The following is a 14,361-nucleotide window of genomic DNA, read 5'->3' as shown; positions in this document are numbered from 1 at the left end:
AAATTTTGTGTACAATTCCGGTATCTCGGGACCTAGGATCGGTTCGTTGCTCGAATCACCAACTTGTACAGTCGAATGTAGAGCCGGCACCGGATTCGTTGACGAAGAACCTGTTGGGTTTCGGGCACGCATACGCAGCGGAAAACAAAAATTTTACGTGATTTAAACCACTTTAAAGCACACAAGTACATGCCCGACAAATTAAATCAATTAATTGCGTACCTTTGCGCTTCCAGCGAAATTAAAAACAACATACATGCTAATAAATTTAACCGAATTTAAATCAATTAACATGCTCGCGATTTAAACCAAATAACATGCTCGCAACGATTTAATCGATTACACATAATCACATAAAATCATACAAACACAAGCATGAAATCATAGTTTAAATTAAACCCTAAAACGAAACTAGGGTTTCGAGTGTTTACCTCTTGACGCGTGAGGTAGGAGCGAACGATTCGTCGTGATTACTACGGAAACCAATCCGTAGAATCGGGGCAGCAATGGAGCAGCAGCAGCGGCGGTGTGGCAGCTCACGGCGGCGCGTGTACAGCACGCGCGGTTGTGCGAGGCGGCGCGTGGGGCAGCGTGCGGCTTCGGCTCGTGCGTTGCTCCTCGATTCTTCGATCTACGGTCTTCCTCCTCTCGGATTTCACCTCGTATACTTCGATCTACTAAATCGTGGCACTAGACACGTAATAGTCATAATAACGGAAGAAAAGAAAGAAGGAAAGGAATACCGAAAGAGATCGGCCAACGGATGGCCGATTCCGGCGATTTTCCGGCGACGATGGCGCGGTGGCCGAGGGGAGATGGCCGAGCGTGAGAGAGGGAGCGGCTAGGGTTTTGGACGTGTTGTGTGTTTGTGCAAGACCTATAAATCATGTATTTATAGTCCCTTGCATAAAACCCTAACGGGCTTAAGTTGGACCGGGCCCAACAGCTTAAGCTCGTTAGTTCCTTCACTTGCTCGTCTCTCTCAATTCAATGATCGGAAAATCGTAACAATTACATATTCGGATTCATTATAATGTCCTCGTCATTACGAGTGCCATCTTTCATTTTCCAACTTTCCAAAAGTGGAAACCCTAGTTCAGTGCACTTTCTAAATTTGGAAACTTCCCGATTTAGAAAGTTCACTACAACTTTCGCCTATTCTTTTCCTTTTCTTATTCTCATTCATAATTCCAAATTACGAATGTTGGACCCAATCATATTGACTTCCAATCATGCAAAGATAAACCATTTTATCTCTGACCGTTTATTCAAAGATCTCATGTGCACGAGCAGTGTGACCCTCGATGGTTCAGGTGTAAGCTAGCCGTGGGCCCACAACCCTTTGTGGTCAAAACTCGTCCCCTTAGAGTTACGATTAAGATGAAACTCGTTTCACCTTAACCACCCAACGAATCAAGATTGGCGTCTAGCAACTACGCGTCATGATTCCCTAGATACAAATGAAGTGCCTGCAAGAACCTTCAGATATAGTTAACGTACAGTACGGTCCCTTCGATTCATATGTCCCGATCGAACTAGAGGCATTGGTTCATCGAGACCTCTTTATATGTTCGATGACGGTGCGATCGTTCCAAGTGTTGCAATCGTCACGTGCATGACTTAGAGAATCAAATTCTCTAATCATCACTTAGTCAGCTCTGGCCAGAGACTTAGAATGATTACAAACTTTCAGAACACACAGGACATCCAAGACTATTCTAGCGATCGAATCCCCGACTACAATGCACAGACCTCCCACTAGATTTCGGACTGCACGAACACTGGCCCTTGGGATGGTCCTCGGTGGAACTCAGGGACAGGTCACGATACAGCTGGTCCTCTAGTGAAGTCACGGTGATGTCTAGGTCATAAGGACTAATGGTGTACAACTATACCATAGATATCTCTACTCGATTATTGGGAACCACTTAGAGATTTCTAGGGTGAGGGAGTTCAGTGAACTCGTCAACTTACGAGCACCCACTTATGCATGCCGATATCACAATACCGTTTACTGATGAGATGCAGTACACATACACTAAGTGCTAGTCTTAATGGGAAAGGCCGATATCCTCATTAGTGGCGTAACCCTTCGACTAGGAACAGGTTTAACAGTTATAATACTTAAGTAAATATCTCACGATCCTAACGATCAATTACTAGTACTTGTAATAACTGCAAGGACTATATCTATGCTTGTGACAAAGGGACAAAGATATAGAATGCCAATGTGTTTTATCATTAATACGAATAAAGGTTCGTTTATTACAATAATAAATACGAAAGACCACAGCCACATGTTGGCTTGTTGGTCACCTACTCTAACAGAACCCTCTCCAGACTTCTTCTTGGTCGTGGTCTTTTTCTTGGTCGTGACTGCTATGCCCTTGCCTTTATCGGATAATTCCTTCCTCTTCTTACGGTTCGAGACAGTCGGAGGTATACGAGGTTCACGTGGTTCTTCCACTGCAAAATAACACACAAATAAAAATTAATATACATAATATAAACACAAGCAAATAAAAATAGGAAAAAAAAAAAAAAAAAAAAAAAAAAATTCACAGTTCAAATTCGACAGAAACCTGTCGAAAATGGGTTGCATTTTCGACAGCGACCTGTCGAAAATTGGTTGAATTTTCGACATGTCGCTGTCGAAAATGCAACCCATTTTCGACAGGTTTCTGTCGAAAATTACCAAAATCCAAATTCAACAATTTCACCATTTTCGACATCTACATGTCGAATTTGGATGAATTTTCGACATCAACCTGTCGAAAATTCATCGAAAATCGACATATACAGGTCGAAAATGGTGAACGAAGAACCGACCCACGAATCTCAAATCAATGCTCAAATCGACTGAAATCAGATGCACCCATTACTAATTAACGATCATTCTAACCTAAAACAACCAAATCCTAATTACCCATATCAAACAATCAAATCTTAAATAAATATTAAAGAAAAAAAAATCGAAACAACTATAACTTACTATTCGAAGACGACGACGGCGGCGGCTTTGGGCGACGTTGGGCGGCGTTCGGCGGTGTTTGGCGTCGGCGTCCGACGGCGGCGATGGTTGGAGCGGCGGCGGCGGCGTCGGGCGGCGTGGACGGAGGGAGGTTTTTTGTGTTTGAATTTTTTTTTTTCTTTTTTTTTATTTGGTTTTCCAATAGGTAATTTTAAAGAAAAATTGATGTAATTAGTATTTTGTATGAAAGGGTATTTTTGTACTTTTATTTTTATTTTGGTATTAAAGTAAGAAAAAACTTAAAAATATGTACTCAATTGTGGTTTTCAACTAGGTAGTATTCAACTAAGCAAAAATTAGTATTCAAAATAGTTGCCCCCTTGTAAAAAACATGCACCAAATCTTCCTATGTTAAAAAAAAACTTGAATGGGATTTCCACCATAGTTAACGACTTAACGTTGGTAATTATTTAACGTAATACGGGATTTCATGAGAGGTGAAGTGTAAAATTCATTTTGCACTATTCGTTATGCGATCATTTACCCCGTAATGTATAGAAAATATAAAAAAATCATGTCGTTATTTTTTTCCAAATCCCGTTAGTCAAACCATTTGATCGACTGTAGCAAAGAGTTGTTTTCTTTTTTACGAAAATATCCAAAAAATCTCTAAACTTAGTTTTGGGCATTTTTTTATCAAAAAAATTCACTCTTTTCAGTTTTTTTTCTCACTTTATTCAGTCATTTCAACGCTTTTCAAACTTCTTTCCTTTTTGTATAAAAAACTGAAAAATCGAGTCAATAAAAATGAAGCTTTGCAAATTATAAATGCAAAACCCATAAAAAAAGAAAACTGAAAATCCCTAAACTCTAAAAGAAAACCTAAAATTGAAACAACCTAGGAAAAAAATAGGAGTTCTATTAAACACAAAGCGGGGTAAAAAAGTCAATTGCACACTCAAATTTACACCGTTCAAAGTTTGACCATCGATCGTAAAAAATAGAGGGTGTTTGATGTTTTCTATAAATCATGGGTAAATGATACATTTCGCATAGTACAGCAATGCAAAATGAAATTTACCCAAAAATAAAATGTGATTTGACCTAAATGGTCGGAATAAAGAAATGAGAATATGCAAATGGTTGGGGAACTACTTAAGGAAGGCCCGAAGAAGAAAGTCAAGTCAAGTCTAAAAGACATCCAAAAAGGAAGTATCGGGAAGAGTCTCCCGACGTTTGCACTGTGACAATCAAGTTAGTTGGGTATTCGAAGAGGGGAAGAAATATATGATAATGGTAAAAGTATATGTATATATTCATGTAACCCTAGACTGTTATTTATACATGTCATTTAGATAAAGCGGTGGGTGTCACATTATGGCCATGATCCCTAGTGGGGTGATGTGATCTTCCGGTTTTTTGACATGTCATCAGCGAGCTCCCGCTTTGGGGCGCAGGCTCTTGACTGTGGGCTACGACCTCTGACGAGCTCTCCTGGTTATATGGGATGGGAGCTTGTTCTTGAAGAGAGTGGCTTGTTCATAAGGGAGAATGGCTTGCTACAAGCCCTACCTCACTCTTTGGTCCCACGTGTGTGGTTCTTCGGTACTTGTCACTGTAGACCTTTCCATCCGTGTTGTCACTTCAGCCGCAAAGCTAGTCACATCTGTCAGCCGTCCATTCCTTTTGGGGAAGGGTGATAGGGCTAGTGACAGCCTCATGGGCGTTTGGACCTTAAGTAAATTGGGTTTTCTTCTTAATGAGTTGCATAGGGCAATCCTGCCCGGATTAAAATGAAACATAAACACCGAGAAGTTTTAGCAACAAAATTGACATTGTGGGATTTGATACAGGTTTAACACAAGGGGAGATTTTATGAATTTGAGATCAAATGCTTATTGATTTGTTATTATGAATTTGAGATCGAACGATGCAAACTCATCCAAATGCAGCTTAAGATAAGTTGAAGATTCTTTAGACCAAAAGGTTAAAACTATTTGAGATTGATAATGCTAAAACATTGGTTTATAAATACAAACTAGAATCCAATAACTTTATTCAATGAAAACACACACAATTACAACATTTAAAAACAGAAAATAAAAATTAAAAAGCCTAAGTAACAAAAGATGTAGGATCTGGAGGAGCTGGAACTTGAACAGATCCTTCAAGCATATGCATCACCCTCTTCATATGAGGCCTCAATGCCGGATCCTCCTGCACACACCAAATTGCAACCATCACAAATCTCTCGAACCGTTTCAAATCATCCACCGCCACCTCATCATCCGCCACTAATGATCGAATTGCCCCTCCTCTGTAACAATCGTACGCCCAGTCAGCAAGAACAACCTCATTCTCATCTTCGATATCCGGCAAAAAATTCCTCCGACAGCACAATAACTCGAGCAACAAAATGCCGTAACTATATACATCCACTTTCGCCGTTATCGGCATGTTTCGAAACCATTCGGGCGCCACGTAGCCTCTAGTCCCTCTTATGCCTGTATTGGTTCTTGTTTGATCTGCTCTTAGTAGTTTTGCTAACCCGAAATCGGATATTTTGGCCACGTGGGACCCGTCGAGAAGCACGTTCTGAGGCTTGATATCGCAGTGTATGATTTGCATGGTGCACTCTTCGTGCAAATAGCAGAGCCCTCTTGCTGTTGCGAATGCTATCTGCACTCTTTTGTACCAGTTGGGCGGTGACGGATTTTCGAATAGGAATTCGGCTAGAGAGCCGTTGGGCATGTACTCGTAAACCAAAAGACGGTTTTGCCCCTCATCGCAGTACCCTAGGAGCTGCACGAGGTTCTTGTGGTTTGTCCTGCTGATTGAGCTCACCTCGGCTTTGAATTCTTGATCGGCTTCTTCGGCGATCTTGTGCGGCTTTTTCACGGCAACAAATATTACGTTTTCGCCCTCCTTGAGGGTCCCTTTGTACACTGTCGACCAAGCACCGCTGCCTATTTCTTCGTTGAATCCATTTGTAGCTTCTTTTAGCTCATCAAAACCGAAGCTTCTTATGCTCACTACTCCTGGAGGAACTGTATTATACGCTCGGATAGCCGTCTTCGATTTTCTTCCCTTGAAACGAAACACGAAGAAAAGTACAGACGAAAGAAGGAGCAAGTTCAGAAAAACCGAACTCCCCAACAAAACGGAACCCGTTACAATCAAAGCGGACCGGTTACTACTCTTTCTTTCAAAAGGGTTCTCCGCAGTGGTGGTGGTGGTGTCGTTTTTCCTTATCTTCACCAAAGCCTTCCCTCCAACGGAAGGATCGATAACCCCGTTTGAGAGAGGGCTTCTCTTCTTCCAACAAACACCGTTACTCCCATAAATCGCAACAGAACAGAAACAATCGTTAAGACAATCCTGTCTACACCAATCCTCAGAAACCGGTCCGAAACTAGCGTAGTCCGAAAGAGGCCAATTTACTCGAGGCATGTCGCTGAAGCTATAATGATCGGTATCGTTCGATTCTTGATTACAGCTCTGCGGAACGAAATCTTGTTTGCAACCGCTCAAACGGTCGTTCGGGTCCAAAAGGGAGTAGCCGGTAGGGCAGACGCATTTAGGCCTCTGATCGGTTCCTAATGAGCAAAGACTGTTGAAACCGCAAGCACCTCCCCCTCTATCTTGCCTAATGCTGAGGCATAAATTCGACGGCAAGAACTCGTTAACGGACCACGCCATTGGCCTCGTACCTGTCGAATTAGCAGACTTGGGGTAGACGTAATGCCTAAGTACTCCATCGTAGTCCAGCGTCAATCTCTGGTGGAATAGGCTCGCTGAAGCTCCGTTCGACGACAGCGTATTGAGCATAGTTCCGTTTCTTGCGGTGAGATATATATATCCCGATTGGTTGAATATTAACTGAAACCCGTCGCCTGGAGTTTGTGAAGACCAATATGCAGAGATGATATTGCCCATCGGGAAGTTTCTCGTGTAAAGGACAAGATTTCCGTCGGTTTGGAGTCCAAGCTGGAATCTTCCGCTGGAATGGTTCGTGTCGGAAAAGGCGGCGATCAAATTGCTGTCTTGGTTGAATATCTGTGATGGTAATAATGTGTCGGTTGGATCGTCGAAACTCCGCCACATAACGGCTGAGGAATTGGCTGCGAGCACGAAGTCGCCGCTGTCGAGCATGGCGGCGTAGGCCACGCCGGAGGTGGTTAAACCAGCAGCCCAGATCCTCCAGCCGGTTGGATCGTTGAGTTCGAATCTGCCATCGGAAAAGAGTTGGATTGTTGATGCTTGTTGGACTAGATTGTTACGGTTGGCCGACCAAATAATGGTTCTCTCAGGCATTTCGTCGAACCAGATGGCGACCAAGTAGCCTCCGGGGGAAACTTGCCGGAATCCGAAAGCGAATTCGCCGGAAGGTGATTTCCATGTGGAGTTCAAACTGTCAGCAACAAGGGATGAACCCAGAGTCACGTTGCCGGAGGAGGACTGCGCGGCGGCGGGAAGTGGTGGCGCAATTATTAGCAGCGCCATGAACGATAATAATCTGCTGAAGAATGCAAAAGAAGCCATATTTCTTCAGGAGTGATTTTTCTTTTTTCTTTTCCTTGTGAAATCATCAAATCAATTATTCTTTTATAAAATGATATACAAGACTTGTTCAAATTTCTCTGTTCATTAGAATGGACGAATGAACTGAAACTTCATCACGCGCCTTTTCATTGGTTGTTATATTCAAGAAAATGAATACACAAAGACTCGGACTGTGTTAGCAGTATCATCATCGAATTTCTCCAAAACAATTCAGTTAGTCAAATATATATATATATATATATATATATATATATATATATATATATATATATATATATATAAAGAAAATATTGGTTTGATTCTTACTGGCCGGCAGGTGCTTCTGGAAAACTCGTATAAAAACAAAACTAACAGAATCATGTGTGTACTGAAGAATTCACAGTAAATTGATAAAAATGAAGAACCAACTATGTATTTTTCTAACATGAGGGATCAAATGTGAAATCAATCCAAACTTAAAAGATGAAAATTCTAATTCTCCACGCAAATTGCAAATACATTTTATTTTTGTGTCTTGCAAAATAGATCCACCTCATTTAAACTTATTTGTTAATAAGAAAAATTCTTTCATATATACCGAAATTACCCCCAACTCCTTGAAACCCTATTTCAATTCCAATTTTATGATTTACATCCAATTTGATTCAATCCCAGCAATTAACCAATTTTGACCCAATTTTAAACACCACCGCCTGTCAGTCGCTGTTGACCGTTGGTCTCCGGCATTGACTGTTTTTTTTTTGAACTTTGAAAAAGAAAAACTATTTTTCATTAATATTATGGTCAAAGATAGTAACGTTAAGAGGTACCTAACTGTAATATTACTGTCTCAGTACTATTATTGTTAACACGGTAATTTAGGGAGGAAAAAAAAAGGTCAACGGTGTCTGACCGTTCGGAAAAAAAAAATACTTAAAAAAAAGGTTTTCAAAAAAAAATCAATGGGATGTCGGTCGCGATCAAAGTCGAAATCAGACCTGAAAAAAAATTATTTTCTAAAAAAAAAAATTTTTCAAAAAAATGTGAAAATGTTGGTTAATGTGAAATATTTGTTCAAATACGGGGTCAATGTGAAATATTGATGCAGTTAGAGTATAATGGATGAATTTGATGAAAATTATATTATGAGTGTTATTTTATACAAAATAAATGGGGTTGAGTTTATTTGCAAACTGCGTTTTGTTTGTCTGGTCATATGTGCATTTAAGTCCATTGTCATGCGCATGTTTGTCATTTCTTATTTGCCAATTAATATCAATATTTTAGATAAAAATAGTTGAATGCTCTCTCGGGAATATCGATGCTACACTCGGATCCCAATTTTCAAATTCCGCTGATTTTGAACCAAATATTTCTGATTTTAGAACAATATTTTTCATTTCCAATTCTAAAAGTCTGTTTTTCTATTTCTTAGATTATTTTTAACGGATTTGGAATGTATATAGAATTCCAATTTTTTTTTTTCCAAAAATTACAATTGTTTTTTTTTGGAAATTACAATTATAATATCAATATTATTATGAATATTTATCATAGTTGACTGAAAATTTAAAAATTCCGGATTCGTGCTTTCTAATATGGAAACTTTCAATTTTTTTCTTTCAAATTTCTGAAATTTCGATTTACAATTTTGTCAATATTTTATCCTGGTTTTTTTTCTTAACAAAACATGCACCAAATCTTCCAATATTATGAATAATAACACGAAGTTAAGACAGTTACCGAAGTTAGTTATTAATGAAACAGGAAATTGCAAGATAAAATAAAGTACATGGGATGATGGGAGTTTTAGGTGAAAAACTTAACACAAGAGGGTTTGGTGCATGTTTGTCTAACTAGCGCACCTCAATAAAAGAGTTATTGATTTAAGTGTGTAAATTACAATCACGCCTTAGGTAATGTCAAATTACAAAAAAAAAAAAACCTCATATTTGGGTAATTAGAATTATCCTCTCAACTATGAATCTTCTAACACGTTCACTATTATGGTGTCAAATTCAACATATCGAAACTTCTAGATTTCGTGGAATATTCTCTAGTTTGTACTCATTTTGTAAAAAAATGAAATTTTTGATGCATCACAATCGGATATATACAAACTAAAATACACATCTTATGATCATCTTGCTTCAAAATGTTGAGCTCGAATGGGATAAAATGTGTACAAACTTGAGAATATTTCATATAATCTAAAAGATTCTACTATATTTGACACTGCAAAAGTGGACGTGTAAGAAGATTTATAGTTGAGGGGTGGTTGTAATTACCCAAACAAGAAGAGATTCTTCGTAATTTGGCATTACCTCATGGGGTGATCGTAATTTACCCCATATATATATATATATATATATATATATATATATATATATATATATATATATATATATATATATATATATATATATATATATATATATATATATATATATATATATATATATATATATATATATATATATATATTTGTTTGTTATTATGAATCTGAGATCGATAGCTGCAAACACATCCAAATGCAGCTTAAGATGCATGTAACTAAGTTGGAGAATATTTAGACCAAAAAAGAAAATAAGATTCATAATGCTAAAATTAAACATATCATTAGATACAATTGTCCACTCTTCCATCCTATGCTACTAATAAAAGGCTAATTAATCTCCTTCCTCTAAACTAAACTAAAACAAAAATAAATTATATCGAAAAAGAGAGATACATTTCATCATCTCTATTTCTTCTAATCTATACGAGAAGGAATTAAGAAGAAGAAGACGAAGAAGACGACCTCATTTATTATGACTAGGATTCGAAGAACTCGGCGGCTTTTTCCTTAGACCGTTTTCCATGGTTTTCTCTTGGTGGGCCCCACTCAACTTCCCTTTGCTCACGGAAAACGAATTTACATCGACCCCCGACTTTCTAATCGGATGCCGTTTTCCATGATGAACGTGTCGAGCCGAAGTTGCAGCATATTGCAAATGCAGCAAGATCAAAACTAGTAGAACAAAGACTATTTTGCTGTTGTTTTTCATTTTACTTTATTGTCTTAATTTATGGCTTGAAAGAGAGATATGATAGATATAATGGGAGATGAATGGAAATGAGAAAGATTGGTATATATATATATATATATATTGGTAGTTATATAATGTGAGGATTTTGTTCTTGATTGAATAAGCTCGTGCTTCAGCCTGACAAGACATGTGTTGTGTGTATATATAATTAAGGTAAATATTTATCATGGTATTACATTAAGTCAAACAGTGTCAAGATGTAGCTCTGACACTACTGCCTTCGTAAATATGGGAAATTAGTGTCATCCCCTAATCTAAGGTCAAATTACGAAAAAACCCTCGTGTTTAGGTATTTACAAATGTCCTTCAGCTATGAATCTTTTTACACGTCCACATTCGCGATGTCAAATGTAATGAGATCTTCTAGATTATATGGGATATTCTTAAGCTTGTACGCATTTTATCTCATTCGATCTCCACATTTTGAAACAAGATGATCATAGGATGTGTCTCTTGACTTGTAAATATCAGATTATTGTGCATCAGAAACTGCATTATTGCACAAAACGAGTACAAACTAGAGAACATTTAGTGAACGTGTAAGAAAATTCACAATTGAGGGTATAATTGTAATTACTCAAACATGACATAACCTCAGGGATGGTTGTAACTTACCCTACATATATAGTAATGTTAGATCACTTCTTGATTGAAATTTATGCAAACTTAAAGATCTCGATTTTGGATGTTTATTGCAATTATTTGTGTGGCCACATCGATTTATATAACAATAAAACCAGTCAAGAAAACGTGGTTCTCTTGAGTAGCAACTCTAATTGCATGTGATGTGATTTGACTATTATTATTATTATTATTATTATTATTATTATTGATCTCTCTCTCTCTCTCTCTCTATGCATGTACTACTGTCATGTGACTTTATGGCAAGAGATCACTACTAACTACACACATTAGTCATATCTTCATTCAAACTTAATCTTGACATTAATTTCTTAATCATGTCTTAATTAAGCTCCTTCAATCATTGCAGCAAAGAAACAAATTACAAAACAGATAGGTTTAGCTGGTGAAGCTTTGAATTCTGTGCCTTGAAAGATTGTATTTTTATATCAACTACTCCACAATCCACATGCTATTTTCCACCACCTTCCTTATCAAGACCACATCAGATAATCAGTACTATAATATTCCCTTTTCATGGATTCTTATTTGTTGCTTAAATTGCATTTTATTGTTAAATAAAACCTTAATTATTACCTCATTCTAATGTTTTCAGATCCCAATTTTTCGTCTATTTCCTAGGCAGACACCATTTTTAAAAGGCTAAACTATGGCCACCACCATGAGATAAGATCAAATTACGAAAACACCACTCTTGTTTGGGTAATTACAATCACCCGCTTCAACTATAAATCTTGATACACATACATCCTTACAATGTCAAATTTGAAATCTTCTAAATTATATGTAATTTTCTCCAATTTGTACTCATTTTACCACATTCGAGCTCCACTTTGTGAAGCAAGATATCATAATATGTCTCTTGGCTTGTAAATTTCAGATTGTGGTGCATCAGAAACTGCATTTTTGCACAAAACAAGTACAAACTAGAGAACATTCCGGAATCTAAAATATTATGTTGAATTTGACATCATAAGGATGTACATGTAAGAAAATTCATAATTGAGTAAGTGGTTGTACTTACCCAAACATAAGAGTTTTTTTTCGTAATTTGATCTTACCTTAGGGAGGTGGCCGTAATTTACCATTTTTAAAATAAACTCACTAATTTGTGATCATCCATAGTTTTGTTTATCAGTCATCATCTTCTTTTCCTACTTTGCACACAATCACACACACAAACATGTGGGTGTGTGTAAAAAAAATGGATCTTTACACGTCTATGGTAGCATATAACAAACCAATTAATCCGGATAGTTTATACGAACATGCAAGTAAATACATAATAAAATGTATTATTTCGTGAAGGAAAAAAGACAAACGAATTCCGTAATGCAACTCTTTCACGAGTTATTTCTCGAAACAACATTAGTGTATCCAAATATTTTAGCGAAACACGAAATCAATTGATCTTGAATCAATTCATCCGAAGGAAGAAGTACCTCTTGTTTCACCTCTCTCTGCAGAGACGTAACTTCTTTATCCGCAATCCCACACGGCACAATATGCTTGAAATAGCTCAAATCCGGATCGATATTAAACGCCAAACCATGCGAAGTAATTCCCGAAGAAATACGAACCCCAATAGCACCAATCTTCCTCTCACCGACCCAAACCCCCGTTTCGCACTTCCGTCCAACGGAAGCTTTAACTCCGTACAAAGATGCCAGCTCGATCATCGTCAACTCAAGATTCTCCACGTACTTTCTTGCCCCTAATCCGAAATCCCTCAAGGAAATAATGGGGTACAAAATAGCTTGGCGGGGCCCGTGGAAGGTGACATCACCCCCTCGTTGCGTGTAGTGAAGCTCTGCCCCCATGGATTTGAGTTCGCACTCGGGAACCAAGATGTTGTGGTCGGTTCGTCTTTTGCCGAGGGTGTACGTAGGGGGGTGTTGCAAGGAGAGAAGGGTGTCGGTTATTTTGTTCATTTTTCTATCGGATGCTAGTTTCTCTTGCAGCTTAAGTGCGTCGGAGTAATTGAACAAATTGCCCATCTTTCGAATCTCGATTGTTCGAGGAACCCTCATTTTCCCTGAACGATCATATCGGATGTTAGGACTGACATTTCAAGATTCATCCACAGAAAGTTCTTGCATAACTTTTCAATGAAGAAGCATCATACAAAGATCAAATATATTTAAAAAAAAAAAAAAAAAAAAAAAAAAAAAAAAAAAAAAAACCCGAAAACTCGAAACCGGAAAACCGGAATTCCAATGAGGACAGACACAGACATGGTTTTATCTGTAAGGAAATTGAACAGCAACGTTTGCCCCATATCTAAACTAAATTTTACGATATCTCTAATATTACTTGTTTATATATAAATGGAGTTAAACACATAGACAGCAGATATCAGAAGAAAACAGATGTTTAGCTATACATTGTTTGACCTATTTCCCCAATGCTATATATAATAGGAAACAATTTAGGGCAAAATCGAAGCAAACCAGTCTCTTGTTTTTTTGCAAAAATCTGCAATGGGCAATCCAAAATAAATTCAGAAGTTTGATGAAATAAACAAAGTCAACCAATGGGAGAGGATAAAATGCAAAAATAATTGTATCAGCTTATTTTATTCATACCAAATTCAACAAAGCATAATCAGAAGGTACTTATCCGAATTCAACGGCTTCGAATTGAAGAACCCAAGAAAGAAGAGTACCTACCTGCCTTGTAAATCCGTTTTCAGATTATGAAATGGGGCAATTCGGAGTTGAATCTATCTACACGGGTCGGGTAGTAGTAGTAGTAGTATTGGATTTAACTACCGGGTTCGGGTTATCAAATCGAACCGGTTCGCGGAAGAATTTAAACTGAAAACCAGCTTTCTTTTCTAGATTTTTCGGTTCGACTGAGATGAATAGAGAAACGGCGGTCGTGGCGACGGCGAGGCGGAGAGGTAGGATAAACCGAGGAATTGATCGGAAAGAAAAACACGGGTCACAGTCCACAGAGAAATTTTCTTTTTGGGTAAATTACACCCACACCCCTGAGGTATACTTAAATAACTTTAAGATCCATGTGGTATCGATAATTACACTCACCCCCATGAAACGTAGTTATAAACTCTAATGGTATAATGCATTGGATATGCTATTACGATAGAGTTCTAAC

The 14,361-nt window shown here is 37.9% G+C and overlaps 2 protein-coding genes across 5 annotated transcripts; both read right to left on the bottom strand.

The window, feature by feature from the left end:
* Positions 1 to 4,944: 4,944 nt before the first annotated feature.
* LOC105950263 (G-type lectin S-receptor-like serine/threonine-protein kinase LECRK3) lies at positions 4,945 to 7,553 on the bottom strand. Its single transcript, XM_012973615.2, has one exon. It carries the CDS (start codon positions 7,511 to 7,513, stop codon positions 5,087 to 5,089), a length of 2,427 nt encoding a protein of 808 aa, XP_012829069.2. The 5' UTR covers positions 7,514 to 7,553; the 3' UTR covers positions 4,945 to 5,086.
* A 4,917-nt stretch (positions 7,554 to 12,470) lies between these two features.
* Positions 12,471 to 14,055, bottom strand: LIP2 (lipoyltransferase 2). Of its 4 annotated transcripts, none has more exons than XM_012973605.2 (2): positions 13,914 to 14,055; positions 12,471 to 13,279 (listed from the first exon to the last, which is right to left on the bottom strand). In XM_012973605.2, the coding sequence occupies exon 2, from the start codon at positions 13,272 to 13,274 to the stop codon at positions 12,588 to 12,590; it is 687 nt and encodes a 228-aa protein (XP_012829059.2). In that variant the 5' UTR covers positions 13,275 to 13,279; positions 13,914 to 14,055; the 3' UTR covers positions 12,471 to 12,587. The 4 variants fall into 4 exon arrangements, with proteins under 4 accessions (XP_012829059.2, XP_088668751.1, XP_088668750.1 ...); XM_088812625.1 differs by having other exon boundaries at positions 13,918 to 14,041; XM_088812624.1 differs by having other exon boundaries at positions 13,910 to 13,987.
* Between the last annotated feature and the right edge of the window lie 306 nt (positions 14,056 to 14,361).

The sequence above is a fragment of the Erythranthe guttata genome, chromosome 14 (genome assembly GCF_056151865.1).
Source record: "Erythranthe guttata isolate IM_541 chromosome 14, IM_541, whole genome shotgun sequence".
In the NCBI taxonomy this organism is placed as follows: Eukaryota; Viridiplantae; Streptophyta; class Magnoliopsida; order Lamiales; family Phrymaceae; genus Erythranthe; species Erythranthe guttata.
The sequence above is the reverse complement of the archived record's forward strand: the minus strand, read 5'-3'. Positions and strand labels throughout refer to the sequence as shown.